The sequence below is a fragment of the Meriones unguiculatus genome, chromosome 10, assembly GCF_030254825.1.
Source record: "Meriones unguiculatus strain TT.TT164.6M chromosome 10, Bangor_MerUng_6.1, whole genome shotgun sequence".
Taxonomy (NCBI): domain Eukaryota; kingdom Metazoa; phylum Chordata; class Mammalia; order Rodentia; family Muridae; genus Meriones; species Meriones unguiculatus.
Genome location: NC_083358.1, coordinates 8,048,812 through 8,071,515, shown reverse-complemented (window position 1 = coordinate 8,071,515; position 22,704 = coordinate 8,048,812). Strand labels below are relative to the sequence as shown.

The following is a 22,704-nucleotide window of genomic DNA, read 5'->3' as shown; positions in this document are numbered from 1 at the left end:
GCTGGCGCTGTGGAGGCCTCTGGGATGCAACCTGGTTTCTCTGCTTCTCTCAGGGCCATGGCTGACCCCTTGCTTGAACTAGACCTCCAGGACCCCGGGAAGATGCGATGTCAAGGAAAAATTATTTTTTCTTTTCTTCTTTTAAGATAGGCTAGCTTGCAACTCACAAAAACATGCCTGCCTCTTCGTTTTCAGTTTTATTACATTTTATTTAGTGTGTGTGTGTGTGTGTGTGTGTGTGTGTGTGTGTGTGTGTGTACAGGTACGCAAATGCATAAGAGCACACAAATGCATGCACGAGCCACAGCACTCATGAGAAAATCAGAAGACAACCTTCAGGAGTCACCTCTCTCCTTCTACCACGTGGGTTCCAGGGACTGAACTCCGGTTGTCAGGGTTAGCAGCAAGCACCTTTACTCACTGGAACCATCTTGTTCACCCAAGAAAAAGTTCTTAAGACACAAAGCAAGAACACATCGGCGGTACCACCCCTTTCCAAGGAGCAAGAGCTATGACTGGGGTTTAGGAAAGTTTCCTTGTGTGACCTTGGATTAGGTGCTGTGCTGGTCCTGAATCTTCCATGTCCATTCTCTCACCTCTGTCTACTCAAGCCTGGCTTGGAATCCCAGCCCTTCAGTAACAGGCTGTGTGATCTTGGGCACGGTACTCACCCTCTCTGTGTCAGTTTGCCTCCCTGTAACTGGAAATCACACCTGTGCACTGTGGTTTCGAGAGGGTTACGGTGACCCATACAGAGCTGAGACAGACGGTGGAGGTCCAGGTCGCGGTGACAGAAGGGTCTCACTCAAAGCGCTGCCATGCCACGTCTGTGAGCTTGGACCTGGGGGTCTGCAGCCCAGCCTGAAGAGCAGGTGGAACCAAGGGTTGTAAGCTCCTGTTCCCGAAGGTACTACCCAAGTACTACCCAAGTGAGGCTAGGACAGGGTTCTCATGCGGGTCGTGACCCCTCGGGGTTGTACGTCAGATATTTATAATACGACTCACAGCAGTTGCAAGATTACAGTTACGAAGTAGCAACGGAATAATTTTATGGTGGCGGTGGCAGGGTCACCACAACATGCGGAAGTGTTTTAAAGGGTTGCAGCGTCAGGAGGGTTGAGAACCATTGTGCTAGGACCTACACAGGCTGCAATTTTAAAATGCATTCCCCTTTCAGTGGGGGCCATTTCTGAGTATTGGTGGCTTGAGACAGGAACACATATTCAGAGCTAGGTGACGTGCGTGTTTGCAACGCCCAACAAAACAGACATCAGGTCCTGGGCTCTGAACCCATGTGGGCATCATCAGGCTGCTCCAGTGGGCCGGGCTGCCTGCCTTGCAGCCAGGTGACCTGCAGGCCCAGCCTGGTGTTAGGAGGGGAGGGAGGCATCAGGAAGACTGGAGCCAGGAGCTGGTGAACCACAGGAATGACAGTCACCACAGGTGGGGTGTGAGGCATCTTGTCTAATGTATAGAAAGGGTGCACACCTCTCCAGGGTTAGATTTCCACTCGCGGGTGTCCACCCAACAAGTGTACCCTGGGCTGTCATCAGGAGACCGGAAATGCAGGAAAACATCAGCCCTTCCCTCAGATGGGTACCTCTCCACCCACCAAGGGATCAAGTTCAACCAGCCACTGTACCAGCAGTTTCTCTGAAAGAACAGAGCCCATGTGGTGTTTGCAGTAGAGGGAGAATCACTAGCATGGCTTTCACAGGAAGGAGTGGGGGGGAGCATGGGGGCGTGGTATCTAGGCTAGAGAAGCCGAGAAGCCAGGAGCTGCAGGAGCTGAAGGCCTGGAGGGTTATGGGGTGGTCACTGGTCTTCAGTCCATGTTGGAGGCTCAAGCAGCTGGAGTCTGATGTCAGGGAAGGACGGCGACAGCGTGGTGATGGTAACGGCAACACACCAGAGGTAGGAACACACGCACACTAGCCAGAGCAGGGCCAGGCAAGCTGGCAGCACTGCCTTCTCTTAAGGTCTCCTTATGTCTGGGCTCTTAGGGAAGGGAGCCACCCACTTAGGAGTCCTTCCCGGGAATGCCAGAGCTTCCCAGAGGCATGTCTCTTACTTAGTTGATTCCAGATCCAATCAAGATCAACCCTCACGTCACCAGTGGCCTACCACACAGCAGTACAAAAGGTAAGATGCCACTTTGGGCAGCAGCAGGGAGGGGGCTGGAGTGTGGCTGGGTGGCACTCCACTGGCACCCACAGAGCTCCGGGCTGCGTCCGTAGTGAGATACGTGCGCATGTTTGTACGGAAAACCCCACGCAGGAAAGTTGGGTAGTGGTGTAGAGCCACAAGAAAGACCCAGAGTGTGTACAGCATTCAGCCCTCCCCCCAGAGGGGCCAGACCCCATCTGTCAGAGTTGACATGGCCTGGCCTTGAAATATGGCAAGCAGATAGGTGCGCTGGCACAGCGCCCAGGGAGACAGAGGCAGGCAGATCTCTGTGAGTTCAAGGCCAGCCTGGTCTACAGAGCGAGTCCAGGACAGTCAAGGCTACACAGAGAAACCTTGCCTTGATAAAAACAAAATAAGACAAAACCAAAAAAACAGAAAGAAAGAAAGACAGACAGAGAGAGAGAGAGAGAGAGAGAGAAAGAAGGAAAGGAGGGAAGGAAGAAGGAAAGAAGGAAAGGAGGGAAGGAAGGAAGGAAGGAAGGAAGGAAGGAAGGAAGGAAGAAAGAAAGAAAGAAAGAAAGAAAGAAAGAAAAAGAAAGGAAGGAAGGAAGGAAGGAAGGAAGGAAGGAAGGAAGGAAGAACGAACGAACGTTATGGCCAGCAGACTAGTTATAGGGGTCTCCTGTCATCCCACCACTCAGAAGGTGGGGGCAGGAGATTATGGTCATCCTCTTCACATATTGTACTCAAGGCCAGTCTGAGTTATCTGAGACCTCATTAAAACAACAACAAAGCCAGGCGTGATGGCAAACTCTTTTCTTCCCGGCACTCAAGAAAAAGAGGCATGTGGCTCTGTGTAAATTTGAGGCTAGTCTGGCCTCCATAGTGAGTTCTTGACCAGTCAGGGCTACATAGCCATCTCCTCTGTGCGACACCCCAAGACAGACAAGTGGATGACAGGAAGTGGGTGACTGGTTCTCAGAGCTGGGGAAGGGCAGCTGGAGGGACCACAGCGATGGCACTTTGGGCAGAGGCTCCTCTTGGGGATGATGCGTGCCCAGGGGTTGACCCTGGAGCTAGCTCTGTGGCTCTGTGGACACTCAGCTGAGGAACTGTCACCTGCAGGGGGGACTGTGTAGTCTGGGAATGGGCATCTCTGGGGCTGGGTTTGAAGCAGATATGGGGTGCCTACAGGGCTGCACCAGGAGGCAGCACAAGCTAGTCAAACCCTAGTTTGGACTGTGAAGACTTACGGAGGTGCACCCATGTAGTCACACACTTGCCCTGGGCACTTCAGGAAGAGGCTTTCAAAAGCACAAAACCCGGCAGGGCACAGCAGCTCATTCCAGTAACCACAGCCGACATGCTTCAAGCCCAGTGGGAACAAGCCCAACATAGCCCCATCCACTCAAGAGTGAAGACCAGGAAGACAGGTGGGGCCGGGGCTGTCCTGGCCACTCAGAGGGACATAGGAAAAGACTCTAGGTCTCTGGACACAGCCTTCCTGTGAGCCAGAACCTGAGGAAGCCACTGAGAAACTCTGGCTTTGAAGGCTTGGGGACCTAGCTGAAGGTATAGCTGCCTGTGAAGCCATAGGCAGGATGGTGAGCAAGACCACCAGCTTCCGGTACAGGGCACCAAGAGGGAAGAATGCTTTTATGGGGAAGAATTCGGAGAGGCAGGCCTGCAGGCCAAGAGCTGTACTTCTGGGTGGTGAGTTAGAGCAAGGCATTTGGACCAGATAGTCTGGGTCCAAATCCGTCCCTGACACTTCCCAGCTTCGTGACCCTGGGGACATGGGACTATTGTTTGGTGCCTCAGAGCTCCATCAGTAAAACTAACAATAGTGCTCATGTATTAAGGGAACGTGGCTCCCAGCGCCCAGTGAGTGTCCAGCACTTAGTGACCACTTGGTGACCGTTAGCTGTCTTTGTCACAGAGGAGGATTAAAGCTGGCTCACAAAATGTACCCACTGACTGTGTGCCAGGCACGTTGGGCAGTTGGAGGTCACTGTCGCTCACTGTCTCACTTTGCTCTTTCTCCCCTCGTGTTCTGCCTTTTCCAGAACCTCTGGGGCTTGGATGCTTGGGACCAACCACATCAAGGGTTTTCTGCTACAAATCAGAGCTTTGGAGTTGCTGGTGCAGTGGTGAGGGAGTTTCTGAGCACACACAAGATTTATGTGCATCTATCCTGTCAGCCCCGTGCAGGTCAGGCCTGTGTTCATTTATCAAAGGGTTTTTACAAGGCTCTGAAGTTCACCGAGGCACCCGCAGGTTCCTGAGCGGGAGGGCCGGGGGTGGGCCGGGGGCTGTGGCCTCCTGCATCCCACGCCCTGACCCTTCGCTGGGAGCACAAGCTGGGATTTTCTCACAAGGGGGCTTTGCAATTTATGGCGTGCTCCTGCCCTATCCTGTCTCAGGTCCCAGAGATGGGCGGTGAGCTGCCAGCTCCTTACTCTTGTGTCTTGCTGACACGGGGTTACTTGCGTACCGTGGAAGCTGCGTGTTTGATGGGTTAGCAGGACCAGACAACCCAAAGAGCAACAGAAAGGCCTGCGAGCTGGCGCTTGGCATCAGGTGTGTGTGACGTTCTGGGCTGAAGCCCTGGAGCCCACAGAGAGGAAGGAGAAGACCAGTTTCCACAAATCGTCTCTGGCCTCCGCAGGTATCGCGAGGCAGACCCCTCTGTCCTCTGAGCCACTTTAGATTTGGTCAACTTGACACAAGCTATTGTTATGTGGGAGGGGAACTGCTGCCATCAGACAGAGTTGTGGGCAAATTTGTGGGGGCATTTGCTTGACTGTTGATTGCCGAGAAGGAGTCCAGACCAATGTGGGCGGTACCATCCCTAGGCAGGTGGTCCTGGATTGTCTAAGAAAGGCCGCTGAACGGGAGCCAGCAAAGCAGGGTTCCTTCACGGCTCCTTGCCTGCTCCTGCTTGAGCTCCTGCTCTGACTTCCCTCAATGACGGGCTGTCATCAGGACCTGTAAACCAAATAAACCTTTTCCTCCACAGTTGCTTTTGGTCATGGTACTTGTTGAAGCAATGGAAAGCAAACTAGAACACTCTCTCTTCCCCTCACCCCCACACAGTGTGTGTGTGTGTATGTATGTACATATATGTGTGTGTGTGTGTGTGTGTGTGTGTGTGTGCGCAACAAAATTTCACTAGCCTCACCCTGGTATCAGGAATTGCACCTTCGAACAGGTTACCTCCATATGGGGACCGGACTCCCGGCTTCTAAAGCAGACACAACATTTCCTCAGCCACGAGGCACAGCTGTCAAAGGCTAATGGATGTGACTGCCTCAGAGGCCCCAGGCCAGCCACTCAGGGACTGATTTTTTTTTTTTAATTGTTCATAGTAGCGTTCATTCCCTCTAAGGAGACTATATTTTTTCCAGTGTCCTGCCATGCCTGAAGCTCTTTCTGTGGAAAATTGTGAAGTGCTCGCTCTATCCAGATGGAAAGGAAAGGGGAGGGAAGAAGGGAAGCAGAGGGAATGGGGGGGAGCAAGGGAGCAGAGAAGAGTGAGAAGATGGAGAAAAAGAAGGGCTGCCAGAGATCACTTCTTTGCTTTCGGTCCTCAGCTAGCTGGAGGGCAAATACAGGGCCCAGACTGCCTCTGTAGAAGCAGATGGACAGATGGTAGCTGGGTCCTGGGAAGGATGTTAAAGGAGTACACACAGAGGAAGAGGGAAATGCAAAAGGCCCAATGAGCAAGGATGTCAAGGAGTTGGGAAAAGCTGGCGCCTTGGAATAGTTTCAATTTGATTTCGGGCTCTTGGGAAGAATGGAGGATGGAACAGCCAAAGACTGCTGTGGAGGGTTAGGATGATGTTGGTGAGATTTTTTTTTTTAAATTCATTTTTAGTATTTTTATTCTTTGAAAGTTCCACGCGTGTATAAATTTTGATCTTACCTGCCCCCTGCCATGTTTTTATTTTTTGGGTTTCATTATGCAGCCCAGGCTGGCCTTGAACTTCCCATCCATCCCATCTTGCTAGGATTATAGGAAGTGCCATCCTGCCAGATGGCCTGAGGATTCTAGAACAGAAGGCACCATGAGGTTTGAAGTCCTTTGTCCCTGGTTCTAACATTGATTGGGCCCTATGAAACTGGGACAGTGTAAGGCAGGCCAGCCGGGGCTCAGCCCCTTGGGAGAGGCAGCCAGAAACAGGCACAGTACTATGTGGTGCTCGGAGCTGGAGACAGCTATGAGGAGGCTGGGAGATGACCCTTCAGGCGGCTGTGAGTGTGAGTTGCGAGTGTGAGTACAGACGCTCTGAACCTCTGCCACACGTCCCCATGGAACCTGTAGGCTATGCTTTCCCTGCCCTGAGCCGGGGCTGCTGGGAGCTGCAAGGCTGTCCAGGCCTTAAAGAGTGACAGGCATGAAAGGAACTTGGCCCCTCCACAGCCGCAGGCAGGGGGATGGCTCTGCTGGGTACCCTGAGTCTAGATGCTGTGACTCTTTTTTTGTTTTTGTTTGTGGTTTTGGAGACTGGGTTTCCTTGTGAAGCATTGGTCACTCTGTAGACCAGGCTGGCCTTGAACTCACAGTGATCTGCCTGCCTCTGCCTCCTGAGTGCTGGGATTAAAGGCAAGGCGTGCGCTTGGCAGGCATGTATGGATGGCTCTATCCAGTGTAAGCTTTGCACATCTGAACGGCCAGGCTGGCTGCTGGAATGACTTTGGAAGATGAAGTAGAAACTGAGGCACCTTGGTCTTTTGAACATCTGGCACAGCTGGCTCTGTGCCCAGACCAGAGCCTGTGAGAACTCGGTTTCCCTAGGTGCCCAGTTGGGGACACAGGAGAGAAGAGATGAGACGCTGAGGCTCTCCGTGCTTCACGCTGGACTTAGGGTGAACTGCTCTTAGCAGCTTACTAAGGAGCTTGGGGTGGGGGTGGGGATGTGTTTTCTCACCCAGCCTGCTGTACCCGTGGGTTGTTTTTTCCCCTCCTCAGTCTCCTCATCAGAAAGCCAGGGCACAACGCCACATGGGATTTGCAGAGAGATGGGAGTTGGCTCCTGCAAGGACCAGGCTTGTATTCAGCATGCAGGGATACCACTGCTCTTGCTTTCCACTTTGGGGGTGGGGGGTTGCCTGGATCCCTCAGTTTTTTTTTTTTCCTTTGAGACATGGTCTCATTGTGTAGCCCAGGCTGACCTTGAACTTGAGATTCTCTTGCCTTGGTCTCTGTAGAGCCTGGCCTGTCAGGATTGCCTAGGTTCTGCTTCTCCCGGCCCTAAAGAATGTGCCTTTTTGTTAGCTGTGCTCTCCTGATGAAGAAACAGAGGTTCTGAGGAGTCAGAAGCCCCCCCCCAGCCCCCCAGTTCACATAGCTAGTAAACGTTGCTATGATGTCAGTCTGCCAAGTCTGGCTGTGCTGTGGCTCTGCCTCCATGTCACCCACCCCCAGATGACTCAGCATCGTCACCTGTCTTCTTCCTTCTCTCATCTATGCCAGGGGATTTCCTGAGTCATCCAGCCACTGAGAGAAACAGAACCCCCTCCCCCACCCACTTCACACACAGAGGCACACACATAAGTAAGTGCACACACACACACACACCTGCATGCATACATGTAAACACAAACCTATGTCTGCATAACACCACGCATTAACACACATGCATAGCACACACGTGTGTGCTATGCCTGGACTTGTGCGCACACACATATGCATGTGTGTGTTAGTATTCATTAACATACACAACTATACATACAACACACACGTGTATGCCTGCACTTGTCCACATAAACACCAGTGCACACAAATGTGCATATATACGGCACACATATGCATTAACATACATACGTGCACACATATGCATTAACATACATACGTGCACACATGGTCTTCCACAATATCAGCCTTCTTTGCCAGGCATCTTTCTTGCTCTCATTTGGACCACCATGGAGGGAGCATGTGCCCATTGCACATAGCAGGAGACTGAGGTTTGCAGAGTTAAGAGGCCAGAGGTACACACAGCTGGCAGAATGGGGTTTGGGGCTTTGGGCCCAGGTCCGAAGCCTGGCCTGGCTATTCTGTGTGCAGGTTGGGCCTGGGAGAAGTTGACTCTTGGGAGATAGAAGGACGTAGGAGGCAGAAGATGCTAAAAGAAATAAAATGGGTGATGAACAGATGTGGAGGAACAAGGGCGGCCCCAACTGAGATCCTAAGGATGGGCTTGAAGGGCTCTGAAGATGGGCCGCTGGACCAGGCTGAGGGACCCTTCACCCAGGGAGACCTGGCCGTGCTTAGACAGGAACAGCTTCCCTAGGCTCCTTCCCATGGGGTGAGACCCCAGGGCCCTTCCTGGGTAAGAACAGACAGGGGCCTTTCATGAGGGAGCCTCTCACCAGCCTCTCCTCTAACAAGGTATGAACAATGCCAGCAGCCGAGGGGATGCCTCCCGCCCTGCCCCATTCTGCAAGACAGTTTGCTGAGCCAGCACTTTCCTGGGCCTGGGAGGGGACAGAGTCCCATCCACCGCTGACACCCCACCCTGGTTGATCCTTGAGCCCTGGAATGTAAGGGATTCCCAAGAGGCTGCCCATTTATGGGGGGGGTGTGTGCTTTATTTACATGTCAGCTCACCAAGTAGGAGGGAAAGGGGGGGGGAACTCTGGCCTCTGGGGCCCAGGCACCGCCTCCAGCTGGCAGGGTAGACAGCTGGAAGGGCCCAGAAAGGGCCCCAGTTCTGAAGCTTCGAGGGGGTCCTTTTACAGATGGGAGCCTCAAGGCCCAGAAAGGTTTGGGATTGCTTGGTGGCCCAAACAAACTGATCCAAAGGGGACCGTGTGTGAGTGTGTGTGCATGTGTATGTGATACATGTGCGGACTTGTGTGCTTTGGAGGTGCCAAGGAGAGCCTCCAGCAGCTTCTGGGTGACAGGGGCCAGATGTGTGCTTCGGGAGGCTGCATACTCCATGCAGAGCCCTGCTGCCTGTTCTGAAGCCTGCCTGGCCCTTTCTTTTGAGTCATAAAGTGAGGGACATCCCACGCTTGCTTCTTGGGGGAAGCAGCTAAGAAGCATGTAACAGCGCTGAACTTGGCCAGCAGAGGGTCTGTCTCTGTGTTAGATGACTTCAACGGAACTGCGCACAACACATTAAGTCCTTGATATCTGTGGCCTCGGCAGCGGCACTGTTAACAAGAGGGAAAGGGGCACAGAAAGGCTAGGTCCTTAGTCTCAGAACACACAGAACCCTTCTTCCCTCTACCCCTAGGGTGATCTGGTAGCCCCTGTCCAGTCAGAGGGAGGGGAGGGTCAGGCTGCATGGACTCTGTCTCCAGGGTGATGCAGGAGACAGCTCCTTTCCCTGTCTCCAAAACTAGGGCACTGGGCTTAGAAAGGTGACCCCAACCCTGGGCTGCTGAAGGGCCAGGACCTCCCCAGTTCCGTGTGTGTGTGTGTGTGTGTGTGTGTGTGTGTGGTGCCCTTCTCAAGCCTCCCTAGGCACCCATTGTCCTCACCTGGCTCTAGTGCGTCCGGCTTGACCTTTCCTTAAAGATCAGCAGCAGCGGCTGATGCGTTTCGTGGGTCCCAAAGGAGACCCTTCAGACAGCCCGAGCCACGGGCTGCAGAGCCCCTAATTGGAGCAATGAATCACCGCGGGCTCCTGCTGGACACAGAATAGACAGAGGAGCTGAGCGCTATTGTGCCACAGTTTGGGACACAGGGCGGGGGTGGTGGTGGGGGGGAGAGGGGGGAGAGGGAAGGAGGAGGACGGAGTGGAGGGAGTAGGAGTTAGGGGGAGAAGAGGTCAGGGGAGGAAGGAGGAGGAGAATCGAGAGGAGAGGATGAGTCAGGGGAGGAGGGGCGGAGAGGAGGGAATGGGAGGAGGATTAGAAGGAGAAGGAGGAGGCAGGGGAGGAGGAGCTCGCGAGGAGGCGGGCAGCAGGGCGGCGCGAGGGAGGGCTTCCCCGCCTCCGCCCCCCTCCCGCGCCCTCCGCCCCGCGCCGCCCCGCCTCCCTCCTCCCCAATTAAATGACCCGACGCTCGGGCCGGCGCCGGAGCTCGCACATGCGGCCGCGGCAGCCGCCCGGGGCCCGTCGCCACCGCCGCCACCGCCGCGTTCCGGGCGCGCTCTCCGGCGCCGCCTGGACCCGCGCCGCCACCCGCCGGGGACTCGGCCACCCCGGACCCCTCCGAGGAGACCCTCCGCGCGCCCCGGGCCGCGTGCGCGCCGCCGCCCGCCAAACTTTGCGAGTTGGGCGCGGGGCCTCGGGGCGCGCGTCCGGAGCAGCGGCAGCCGAGGGGCGCGCGGAGGCGGGCGCGGCGGCCGGGCCATGAGCGGCCGGGCGGCGCCGCTTTCCCGCAAGCAGCGGCTCATGGCAGCGGCGGGCGCGGCGGGCGCGGCGGGCGCGGCGGGCCCGGCGGCTCTGTCGTGCTTCATCTGCGGCGGCGGCATCGCGCGCGGCAAGGAGCTGAAGCTGCCGGTGAGGCCGGCGGGCCCCGCGCAGCCCTTCTTCCCGTTCCTGCAGCAGCAGGAGCCGGCGCCCGGCGCGCGCGGGCTGAGCGCGGCCGATGGCTGCGTGCTGGTGTGCGCCGTGTGCCGCTGCTTCCTGGCCGAGCAGTGGGCCGCCTTCGAGCGCGCGCGCACGCCCGTGGACAAGCGCGTGTACTGGCTCAAGCGGCCGCACCAGTGCGACGCGAGCGCGGCCGGGCGGCGCGGGGCCCGCGACTGGAACGCCGAGGACGCGCGCGACTCGGAGCTGTCGGAGCTGTCGGACGCCGACGCGCTGCCCGAGCCGGAGCCCGAGCCCGAGCCGGAGCCCGAGCCCGACGATGCGCGCGACGCCACCCGGCCCGGAGCCCGGCGACGGCGCCCGGGGCCCGGGACGCCCTGGGCTCCCGAGCCGCGGGCCAGCGTGCTGAGGGGCGTCGGGGAGCCCTGGGCCGGCCCCCCTGCGCCCGACGGCGCGGACGCCGTCGCCTCCAGCCGGCCCACGGGCCCCCCAGAGCGCGGCGGCACCCCCGAGGGCGGCGACGTGGCCGGGAGCGTCGGGGACGAGGGCCCGGAGCGGCCTCCCCGGACGCCCGCCGCCGACGGCCAGGCCCGCTGCTGCTACGTCTGTGGCTCGGCGCTGTCGCCGGCGTCGCAGCAGCAGATCCACGTGCAGAAGCAGGAGGCGCCGTCGCAGGCGCCCTTCTTCCCCTTCCTGTGGCTGCACAGCCCCCCACCCGGCGCGCAGCCCATCACCGAGGCGGGCAGCACCCTCGTGTGCCCCTGCTGCTTCTCGTCCCTCACGCACCAATGGCAGAGCTTCGAGCTGGCCAACGTGCCGGTCCTGCAGCGGCTCTACGTGGTGCCCCTGAGCGGCCACGCCCCCGGCATGGCCTCCAAGGCCCGGAGACTCCCTAGGGAGGAGGGGCCCGCCGCCGCCGCCTCGGGGCTGCTGCGGGAGGCCTGCTACCTCTGCGGGGAGGACTGCACGCGGGACGCCCGGGCCGTGCCCTCCCGCATCGTCAACGGCAACTCGGGAGCCACCATGCACTTCCCCTTCCTTAGCCTCCTGCCGTGCCCACCCAACGCCCGGCCTCCCAACAAGCGCTGCGAGGTTCGCAGCTGCCCCAAGTGCTTCAGCGTCTTGGAGGACGTCTGGGCCCTGTACCGGGCATCCCACAACCGCGAACTCATCAGCTCCGTGCAAGGGTTCCTGGGCAGGTACCACCAAGCCTTCTCCGCCTCCGACCCTACCCTGAGCGAACTGCCCGCTTCCGCGCAGGGAGTCCCGCCCGCCGTCTGCTACATCTGCGGGGCCGAGCTGGGGCCCGGCAAGGAGTTCCAGCTCAGCCTGAACCCTGGCAGCCACCTGGGCGAGAAGGAGCCCTTCTTTCCTTTTCTCACCGTCTACCCGCCCGCCCCGCGGGCCAGGCCCGCAGACTCCACCGGCCTGGTGGCCACCTGTGTGCTCTGCTATCATGACCTGCTGGGTCAGTGGCTGCAGCACGAAGCCAGAGCCGGTCACCAGGCTGTCAGCGCCTGGTCTAGGCAGTACCAAGTGGACACTTTCGTGTGCTTCTTCTGCCAACAAGAGAAGAAGCGGTGTCTGGGGCTGAAGTCGGTGAGGGTGGCAAGGCTGCCCTTGTTCCTGTATACCCTGAGAGCCAGCCACAGCCTGTTGGTGGATGACGGCCGGCAGCTGATCATTGGCGCCTGCGTGGAGTGCGGGACCCTGGTCTGTGCGGGCCAAGGGTTGGGCAGCCAGGGACCCATGGGCTGGAGCTCCCCAGCAGCAGGAGTGACAAAGGTAAGCAGTAGCTTTCGTCTCCCGGAGCATCTGTGTTGTCAGAGGAGAGGAATTTTCTGTTCCTCGGTGGAATCATTGGTTCAGCGTGGCACGGCCCAGCAGGAGGCGTTCTCTTTGGTTTGCTAGCTTGCCTGACCTTGGAGGCAGTGGGGCAGGAGGTTAGAGGATGGGGGCAGGAGTGGAAGGAGCTGCTGCTGCTGCTGCTGCTGCTGCTGCTGCTGCTGGAATCGGCAGGCCTGGGGCTGAAGCTGGGCGTTTGCTGTGAATCTAGCAAACGGAGGAAGTTCAGGGCAAGGCTGTCAGCAGCCCGATAACATTGGTAATTAGTGTAGCCACGCAGGTCACCCGGAGGTCCCAGTGGCCAGTTCCTCTCGCTGGCTCCCTGGCTGCCTCCTTCTTCCCAAGGTTCCCAACCCAGCGCCTTTCGTTGGAGTCTCCCTGATGGCTTTACGGAGCAGGTGGCAGCAGATTCCAGACGCGTAGGCATGGGACATGGGCACATGGGACTCAGGATGTGGCCTAGACAACCTTAGCAGTTGATAGTCTCTTCTTTGCAAGTCAGCTGCATGAGCTGGGCCGAGGCCTGGGGCCTGTTCTCAGGATGCAGCTGTCTGCCTGGTAGGAGGCAGTCCCAGCCCTGGGACATTGGACCCGGCTTTGTAAGAACCAGGGCAGGAGTTGGCCAGGTGGCCCTGGGGAAGAGGCGACGGGCAGGCATCTGAATTACACTCACTGTCCTGGCCTTGGGCTGGAATCCTAACTCGTACCATTCGTCCTGTCCTGGGCAGAGGCCTGGGTGGCAGTGACTGTCCAGGGCCCTGCAGAGAGATACAAGGGTGGCTAGGTAGGACCAGCTCAGGAGGGGTTGTGAGTGTGTAAACTGTCTGGGTTCTGCAATTGTACGTGTGTGTGTGTGTGTGTGTGTGTGTGTGTGTGATGTCTGGGCCTGAACGTTGACCTAGGAAGCAGCCTTGGCTGCCCTATTCCCAGCTCACAATCCCACTACTCACACACTGCCTTTATCCCTCCTTCCCAGTTGGCTTTGGACTAGAGGTGCCTTTAAGGCTTTGATGACACCCCCCCCCACACACACCACCAAGTGAGGGATCACCTGCTTCCGGCATAGGACACCAAGCCTTTCACTAGCTACAGGTGTGTGACAGCCGATGCTGCGGCTGTTGCTAGGTCTTGGAAGGGACAGCTCCACAAGGCCTGGAGTGCGAGAAGAGCTTGGCTCTGGGGCAGGACAGGCCTGTTCCCGGCCTGCCGCTGTCTTCGCGGCAGAGCTGTCTGCCAACAAGTTCTTATCCTGGCTGGGCTCAGTCCTCTTGGCCGAGAAGTAGGAATACGGGCCACGTGGTTTGTAGGGACATTCTGATAATTAAACAAAACAGGGGACATTTGAATGTCCCCATCCCCAGGCCAAGAGACCTGTGTTGAAGCAGCTCCGGTTGCCCCTCCGTTGGGGCAGAGGGCACAGGGCAGCTTTGAGTGTGTAAGGTGACAGCCACAGGCAGGGTGCTAGCTGGACGTTTGCTATGGCGCTGTGTGTGTGGGTGGTTGATGCTCCCCAGGGGCGTGGAGTTTTCTCTGCAGGGCGCCTGCCTTCTGCCAGTTTGACCTCAGTGCAGGAACTCACGTCATCAAAAGAGGCTTGGGTCTGGGGCCAGCAGGAGTGGGGAGTGAGAGCAGTCTATGTGGGCTCCCCTGTGCCCCCCCCCCGGGGGGTGCTTAGCTGAACGTTCAACCAACCTCTGCCCTGTCCTTGGCCCTTACCTTGTCCCATGGACCTTCTTGCTCCCACCCTGAGACTCACATAAGTCCCAATGACTTTTGACTCTCTCGAAGCCAGCAGGTGCCCGAGGGTTCCAGCCAGGGGCTCAGGACTTCCCCTACCCTCTTGGCTCAGCTCCAGCAGTTTGCCTGAGTCTCATTGGAACCTAGTAAAATAACAAAAAGTGCAGAGACAGGAAGAATCCTGGAGCTCTGGGGATGGGAGGACCCAGCTGGGGATGAGGGGGCTGAAAGGACCAGGTCCAGTAGCCTTTTTGGGGAGGAGGAACTTGGTCTCTATGCTGAAGGATAGCTGGAATGGAGGTACGAAAGGGACAGGGATATGCCTGCAGCCCTCAGGAGTGATGAGGCCGGACTAGGCCTGTGCTGCAGTGGGGGTGGCAGGCACGTCTCAGACTCCTCTATGGTGATGGCGGGAGGGAGGGGTCATTCAGCTCCCAGGGTCCAAGGATGCCGGAACGGAGCCCTCTGCCCTCTGCCCTTCCTCTGCGCTCCTGTTCTTCCCATCTATCCCACAAATATTTATAGAGAGACTGCTCTGAGCCAGGCACTGTTCCAGATGCTGGGATCCGGTGGCAGGCAGAGCCTGCAGTGTCCCTGGGGAGGGACAGGCACAGGAGGTCCAAAAGGCTGTTTCCCGCAGCGCTGAGAGCCGCGAGGCCATCAGCCAGACTGGGTGCAGTGCGGAGGGCCAGGCCCCCAGGCTGGCTCCATGAGGCCCCTGCCCCCAGGTCCCTGAGCTTTGATTTGGCCTCCCTTTCTTCCTGTGTGTTGTCTGAGAACTCAGCTGGGAAGCAGACGAGCCTTGCAAGAGCCATGGAAAGACACTTGGTAGGGACATGGCACGTTCCAAAACCTCCTGGAATTTTGGAACCCTGGTAGGTGCTCCCTCGAGTGAGTCAACTTGAAAACATCTGAAAAGGATGTGCCCAAGAAGACAGAGGGAGGAGAGGAAGGGGGCGGTACATGGCATCCTTCAGTTGGGGTGCTGGCAGGGGACCCTCCGTTCTGTGTTTTGGTCTTCTAGAGTTTGGTGTCCTGCAAGTCACGACACCCTGGTTGATGCACAGATTGGGCAGTGGTTAGGTTGGGCCAGGGAGGGCTGCAGCTTGCTCTCTCTGGACCTGTATCCCTATGCCCACCCCACGGGAACTGTGGAAAGACCCCGTATTCGCCATAAGCTAGACCTGGGCTGAATCATTCTACAAGAAGCAGGCTGGGTAACCTTGAGTCTGACCCTTGACCTCTCTGAGCCTTGCTTTCCACAGTTGAGTGATGTCGCTACTTTGAGATGTCTGAGTGGGTACGTGGCTCCCCAACCCTAGCATGCCTTGCTGCTGTCTGCTGCTGTGAATGGCTGCCTCCGTCCCCAGCCTCTCCTGTCAGAGCAGATGGTAGGGCGGCCAGGTTATGAGGTGGGGACAGTCTCATGAGGAGCTGAATCCCAGGCTGCTGCTGCTGCTGCTGCTGCTTTTTGCTTCCTGTATCCATGGTTACTGGATCTTTTAAATGCTCCTGTGGAAGGTCTAACTCCACCATTCTGTCTTAGGTGAGAAAGGAACCCAGAGAGGTTAAATAACTTGCCATGGTCAGTCAGCTGGTTCCTGCAGGGTGAGCATTGGGCCTAAGCTTCTGCTCTGGAACCTGTGCCACTTTCTACCCTGTCTTGCCCATTGTCCCCTCCGGCTGTGAAGGTGCCATTCGTGGAGGGCGGATGGCTCTTCATTTGTGTGTGTGCCCTCCTAGCTCACCCAGCCACTTACACTTCTCAGGGGCAGAGGCCCAGGAAACCCCTGTGGGAGGGGGCCCTGCCGTGTCCGCCATTCTCCCCCTTTTCCTCCCTGGTTAATGAAGGAGTATCCTCTTCCTCTCCCCCCCTCGTATGGCCAGGTTGTTGCCTGGCTCCCATCTTCTGCTCCCCTCTGTGGGAAGGCGCCACCCCCGAGGCCACCCTGTCCCCGTCAGGCACTAATGGAGCCTGCGGTGTTGTGCCTACCCCAGCCTGTTGCTGAGAATCACCTGGGCGAGCCCCCAAGCCTGTGCTTGTCACTGCGCCTCTCATCCAGGCACAACGCAGGCCTGCGGAGCGCTCTATCAGGGCTGCTGCACATCTGTCCCCTGCTTCTTGGCGTGCTGCCATCACCAGCTTCCCGCTCCGCAGGGAGGCTCTGGCCATCACCATTTGCCTCAGGCCCTCAGGGTACCGGCTTAGGATCTTTCTGGAAGGTGCCAGACAGTGCTGGCACGTTCTTCCTGGCAGCAGCTGGGCAGCTGGGCTGTGGGCCTCTCTGAACCCCGGACTCCCTCCCCTCCCCTCCAGGGGATGTCTATGTTTTCTTGCCGGTGTGGGAGCCTTCTGCTCAGAAGAATAAATTTTCCAGATGCCTTGCGCTAAACCTGGAGGAGATTGGAGCCTACTGGGAAGGAGGAAGTGAAGGCAAAAGGTCTTAAAAACTGAGCCTTCCCTGGAAGCAGGGTGGGGAAGAGGGCAGGGCTGAAGGCCAGCCGAGCTTGCAAGGCTGCAGGCCTCGTGTCTGCTCAGCTCCCCTGGGACCTTGCCCTGGCCAGGTTCGTGCTGCAGGGAGTCCTGGGCAGTGGTAACTGGGTTGTGTTTCTATGGTTGCGGAGGAGCCCACATCCTGAGCTCAGGTCCCTCCATCCCTCGGTTGGACGGTGGAGAAGGACAAGACTTTGGCCCTTGCTTTGTTTCCTGTGTCCCCTGTGCAGGACACACGTGGCGTGGTCTGGAAGGAGCCTCTGCTCTGCCACGTGACTGTTACTTAGTCCTCCTGTCTGTTACAGTAGCAGGAGTGATGTCCAGGGCAGCCCTGTGTGAAGGCCCTGGCTTGTGGTAGGTGGGCACTGTGCTGTGGGGTTACGAGTGGGATCCTGCCCTCTGAAGGATGGGGTCTGAAATGCACTGTACAGAGCTCAGTGGGGCTTAAGCTGTAGGATCTGAGTTCAAGTCCCAGAACCCCAGAACCTGAACGCATGTAAAAATGGGAGAGAACTCCATCCACAAAGTTGTCCTCTGGGCTCCCACGCGTGTGACAGCATTCAGGAGCCCTTTCATGCCCAACCGTATGCATAATAAATAATTAGTAAATTGGTTTAAATTCACCATACAGGGGCTGGAGAGATGGCTTAGTCATCAGGAGCACTGGCTGTTCTTCCAGAGGACCCAGGTTCAATACCCAGTATCCATGTGGCAGTTCACAACCCTCTGTGACTCCAGTTCTAGGGAATCTGATGCCCTCTTCTGTCTCAGGGACTATGCATATGGGACATACGTGCAGGTAAAACACCTAGAAACATAAAAACTGAATAAAAGAATTATCCTGTGCGCGCATGTGCGCGCGCGCGCACACACACACACACACACACACACACACACACTATTCACTGAACGGTACCACACCCCAGGACACCATGAGATCCTGTCCCTCGGAGGATGACATAATCAGGTCAGAATAACTAGTGCCGTAAGGGTCAGGGGCCACAGTGTATGTGCTGTTTGCCGCTGGCTTCTGTGGCACAAGCTGATAAATCACGTGTGAGACAGCGCTGTGCCGGAGACCTGGCTGATGGTCTCTTCTCAGCTCCCCGGTCCCCGGCTTCACACAGATTCCACCCTCCGAGACACAAGCGCTGGGAACCCTGGGCTCTAACCCCAGCGCTCGCAGTGCCCGCAGGCAGGACACCTGTTCACCTGGGCCCCAGATTCCCCCCCCCCCGTGAAACAGGTATGTGCGGCAATCAATGTTCAGAAGGTTTCACATCCTGGAATCAGTTCTCTAGCAGTGCTGCTTACAAAAGCCCTGCTTCTTCTCTGAACACGGCTCACGGGTGCTCTGCTGTAGGTCATGCTCTAGGAGACGTGTGGGCTGGGAGCGGCACAGCTGGAGCACGGCCCCTGACCTTCCCTGCCATCCTCCCTGCTGTCCCCTGTGCTCCTCTTGCCGTCTTCTAATGTGGTGGCTCATCCCCCTGCCCCATGCCCGTCCTCCTTTGGTCACTCCGGGATGCTATGGATGGTGGATGGGGACCTTGTCACTTAGGTTGGAGGCCCAGGCTAAGGAACCTAAGATAGTTCAGGACCAAGGGACTGACAAGGTAGGCAGGACCGGGATAGGGTCATCAGGGAGCCTGTCCTGCCCCCTGGGGACAGGTGGCACCTACAGAGGATAGGCAGCAGCTGGGGCCAGCCTTCCACCCTCCCAGCCTGGATTTCGAAGCATCTCCAGGCAGCCATTGACTCCCAGCTTCTAGACCTGTGGTGCTCAATCTGTGGGTTGTGACCTCTTTGGGGGTTCAACGACCCTTTCACAAGGGTCGCATATCAGCTCTCCTGCATGGCAGATATATACGTTATGATTCATAAAAGTAGCAAAATTATGGTTATGAAGGAGCAATGAAGTAAGTGTATGGGCGGGGCTCACCAGGACGTGAGGAACTGTATTAAAGGGTCGCAGCAACAGGAGGGCTGAGAAACAACGGCTCTAGACAGAAGCAGCAGCGGGAGAGTCAGCACACTGACCCTGTGTGGTGATCAGCATGCTGACCACATACAGTGAGCTTTCCCGACCTGCCAGCCCCTTGGGCACACTTGCTTCCTGCCCGCTGGGGAGGGGGAGAGGGACTGTACTCTTCCAACCTCCAACGTGACAGGACCTGGGCATAGGACTCAGGGGTCTCGGCCCTCATCCTAGCATCAAGCCCGGAGAGGCCACGGGGGCCCAAAGGCAGCCCAGGGCAGCTTCTGTCTTGGCACCCCCAGGATGTCTTGTATCACTTCTGATTGGTTAAGGCTCCCCACTGTGTCCCTGTGCCACAGGTCCCTTCTGAGTCACTGTTCTATGCTATCTTCCCCCTTATCTGATCATGCAACATCTAGGGGTTCTGTGAACAGCGGGGCCCAGACCCGTCAGAGCACGTCTGTACAGACACGTGTGGCTTCAGGCCCAAGGTGTCAGGATGGGACCCGCTTCCATGCTAGTCCAAGCCCTGGATATGGCCAGCGGGCACCCATCCGTCAGGGCCCAGCAGTCTGATTTGGTAACCCTGGCCATCTGGGCTCCCCTGGAAGAGACAAAATCAACTGTCCTCATTCCTGTGGGAGCTGAAAGTACGATGATGTTCTGGGGTATTGGGGATTGCCTTGGCTTCAGCCTCATGACCCAGGGCAGGCCAACCCCTGTGGGGAGGGGGGGACTCTGCTCCGCCATTCCCCATTCTTAGCTCAGCCTTTTCCTGGTCACAAATGCTGGGGACAGAAGTGGCTCTTGTCAGTGGACTCTTGGGGGAGTGTTTTCTAGTATCCGGGAGAACGGTCTGGGCCACACTGGCCACTTACTGTCACTGGGGAGGTGGATAGAGGGTTGGTGCTGGGAGGCCTGCCCCGGCGTGGCTCAGCACAGGTAGGTGGCAGCAGCAAGTGTCAGCCTCATGTTTGTCAGAGCTGGAAGCTGTGGCACCCGGTGGGGACTTGAGGCACGCTGGGCAGGGCGGGCTGTCTTCAATGATGCCCCAGGGGCATTTACAGTGATGAGCCCTAGTGTGTGGGGGAAGCGGCCAGGACAGTGCCAGCGTCCTGGGGGAAGACTTTTTTTGGACAAGTTTATGAGGAAGTTGGTTCCTTTCTTTCCACTGTCCCCTTTAAAAATGACCTTGTGACTGACAAGGCCAAGTGCCATCAGGACCAGGCCGCTCTGAGGTTCATGCAGACTCTGCCAGGCTACGCCTTTGAGAGCAACTGTCTCTGTCACCTGCAGCTCTGCTGGGTATCAGGGACTGGCCCAGCTGCCAGGCTGGCTCTGCGGTCTGCAGGTACCTGGGGCTCTGAGCCCCAGGGGGCATGACTGATCCCTCGTGATTCAGGCTGCCCTGCACCAGGCCCTTAACAGGGTCAGTTGAACGCAGCGTCAGCAGCCCCAGGCAGGCAGCACATGGCCAGGCTTGGCTGAGGGACGGTAGGAGCAGGGGTAGTGGCTCCCATCCTCTGATGGAGGTGGCTGCAGGCTGGACCCAGGATCCTAGAGGAGAGGGGTCCCACTTGTCTCTCACACTTTCCTCTTAAAAACCCTCTCTGCTCCCTGTCACCTGACTTCATCATCACCCATCTGTACCAGGATTGCCAGAAGGGGTGATAGAAGCGCTTGTCATTGGTGATCCAGAGGGGAAACTGAGGCTGCAGGAGGCATGGTGCCAATTGCTATATACAGCCATGGGCTGATACCCCATCCCCTTCTGTGTTCTTAAGCTTCTGGCGTCTCACTCCAGCACAGGACAGTCACTGGACCCTCCTCCCAGGGCTGGGACTTAGAGCAGGTGACATTACTGGCAAAGGCAGGAATGGCCAGGACAGAAGATGTAACCATATTGAGGCAGGCAAGGGAGATCTGTGACCCTGTTCTCAAGGAGCAGGAGGTAGTTGGCTGCAGCCAGGGTACCAGGGAGCAGAGCCTCCCTTGTCCCATCTCTGGGATGAAGGAACACTTGGGTGCATGGCCTCTGTATGACAGATGGCCCTCCGGAAACCTCCTGATGTTGGGTAATGGTCAGTATACCTATATATATATAGGTATATATATACCTGTCTGTCTGTCCGTCTGTCTATCTGTGTAGGACTTTGGGTAGTAGTCCATGGCTCTGTAAGCCTCCTCCGCTCTCTTTCTTAGGGTACTATTGCTGTGATAAAATATCATGACCAGAAGCAATTTGGGGCGGAAAGGATTTATTTGACTTACACTTCTCCAGTATTACACTGTAGTCCAGTATTGAAGGAAGCCAAAGCAAGAACTCAACCAGGGCAGGAACCTGGAGGCAGGAGCTGATGAAGGGGAAGCAGGACCACCAGCCCAGAGATGGCTCCACCCACAGTGGGCTGGGCCCTTCCCCATCAATCACTAATTATAAAAAAAAAAAAAAAAAACGCCTTACAGGCTTGCCTACAGCTTGATCTTCTAGAGGCAATTTCTTAACGGAGGCTCCCTCCTTTCTTATGACCCCAGCTTGTGTCAAATTGGTGTAAAACTAGCCAGCACACTGCCCCTCCCGTCCTCAGACCCCACTGTAGTTGGAAGCTGTCGCCCAGAAGCACAGGCTGTGAACCCTGCCAGGATCCAGAGGAGCTAGCAGGGCACACGGAAAGCAGGATACTTTGAGGTCAAGAATTAGGAGTTCGGATCACAGCTGGGCTTGGCTGCTAGCCTTCCCACATAAAAAGAGCAGGAAGAGGGGTAAAAAGAATCAGGAGTTTGGGCTTACACAGGAGTTTTGGCTCAAGAGCATTTGCCGTTCTTTCCAAGAACTAAAGAATGGGAGAATGGGCGTTCAGATCCCAGCATCCCCACAGGTAGCTCATAACCACCTGTAACTCTATTTCCAAGGGCTCTGATGCCCTCTTCTGGCCTCTTTAGGTGTCTGTCTACCCATAAGCATACGCGCACAAAGACACACATGTAAATAATAAAACAACTCTTTAAAAAAAGGAATCAAGAACTAGGTGCAGTGGTGCATGCCTATAATCTCAGCACTTAGGAAGGCAGAGGCAGGTGGATTGCTGTGAGTTTGAGGCCACCCTGGTCTACAAAGTGAGTCCAGGACAGCCAGGGCTATACAGGGAAACCCTGTTTCAAAACAAAACAAACAAAAACGGAATCAAGAATTTATAGAGACCTGTTCTTAGCTTATGCCCATCCTCACAAGTTTCTTGCATTTTCATTTTTCTTATTTGAGACAGTTTCCCCCAGTGGCCCAGGCTGGATTTGGAACTCATGGAAATCCTCCTGCCTCGATATCTCCAGTACTGGGATTACAGGTGGGAACTCCTATGCACGTTTCTAGCTCTCATAACCCAGTGTGAGGTGTGGCACATAGGTGCGTTCTGGGTTTTTTGGTTAGTAGATGTCACTGATCCCCTGTTTCACGCATACTCCAGGAGCTGACTCCTTGTTCCTTGAGGTTTTGGCTGTCTCCACCTTCCTGTCACATTTCAACAATGGCTCTCTCTTCTCCTTTGCCTGTTTTCCTGCTCTGGGAGTTTCTGCAAAACCTACCAGCCCCTGCCTGCTGATGCCCTCTCCCTTCTGCTGGCTGACCTTGGCAGGTGGCCACACACAGTGTTTTCACGTTTGCTGGTGACCGGTCACCATTTGCCAGGCATGGTGTCACAGTTCTTGGCCTGTGCATCTCAGCCTGTTTGGCCAACCACGTAGAAGTGGCAACTCCAGCTGACGTGGAGTTGCCAGCCGCCCATCCTCTGTCGCCTCTTCTGATCTCTTGGCAGCCTGGGAATGGCGTTCCTGAAAAGCGTTGCCGTTGGCAAAACCGCAATAGCAAGATCAAAGTCTCAGAAAAAATGGGAGGGTAGGGGGGAAAAAACAATAAAAATGGCATGAAGTGTGCCTTTAAAAGACACAGCAAATAGAAATTCTTCAAGGCACGACTGCGAAAGCCTGCTCACCCCGGCTCACACTGAAGAATTCTCTGCAGCCAGGCACCAATTCCTTCATT

At 56.6% G+C, this 22,704-nt stretch overlaps 1 protein-coding gene and 1 long non-coding RNA gene across 4 annotated transcripts in view; one reads left to right on the top strand and one right to left on the bottom strand.

Annotated features, from left to right (window-relative positions):
* Positions 1 to 206: 206 nt before the first annotated feature.
* LOC110559174 (uncharacterized) lies at positions 207 to 10,092 on the bottom strand. Its single transcript, XR_002477046.2, has 3 exons — positions 9,616 to 10,092; positions 7,983 to 8,252; positions 207 to 861 (listed from the first exon to the last, which is right to left on the bottom strand). It is a non-coding gene; the product is annotated as an uncharacterized LOC110559174 (long non-coding RNA).
* A 327-nt stretch (positions 10,093 to 10,419) lies between these two features.
* Gse1 (Gse1 coiled-coil protein) overlaps positions 10,420 to 22,704 on the top strand; it is a 332,612-nt gene continuing 320,327 nt past the window's right edge. The window contains exon 1 of one of the 3 annotated variants that reach the window (XM_060391873.1): positions 10,420 to 12,396. In XM_060391873.1, coding sequence (XP_060247856.1) covers positions 10,432 to 12,396 — 1,965 coding nt within the window. In that variant the 5' untranslated portion in view covers positions 10,420 to 10,431. The remainder of the gene's footprint in view (positions 12,397 to 22,704) is intronic. The other 2 variants (XM_060391874.1, XM_060391875.1) reach the window with 2 other exon arrangements.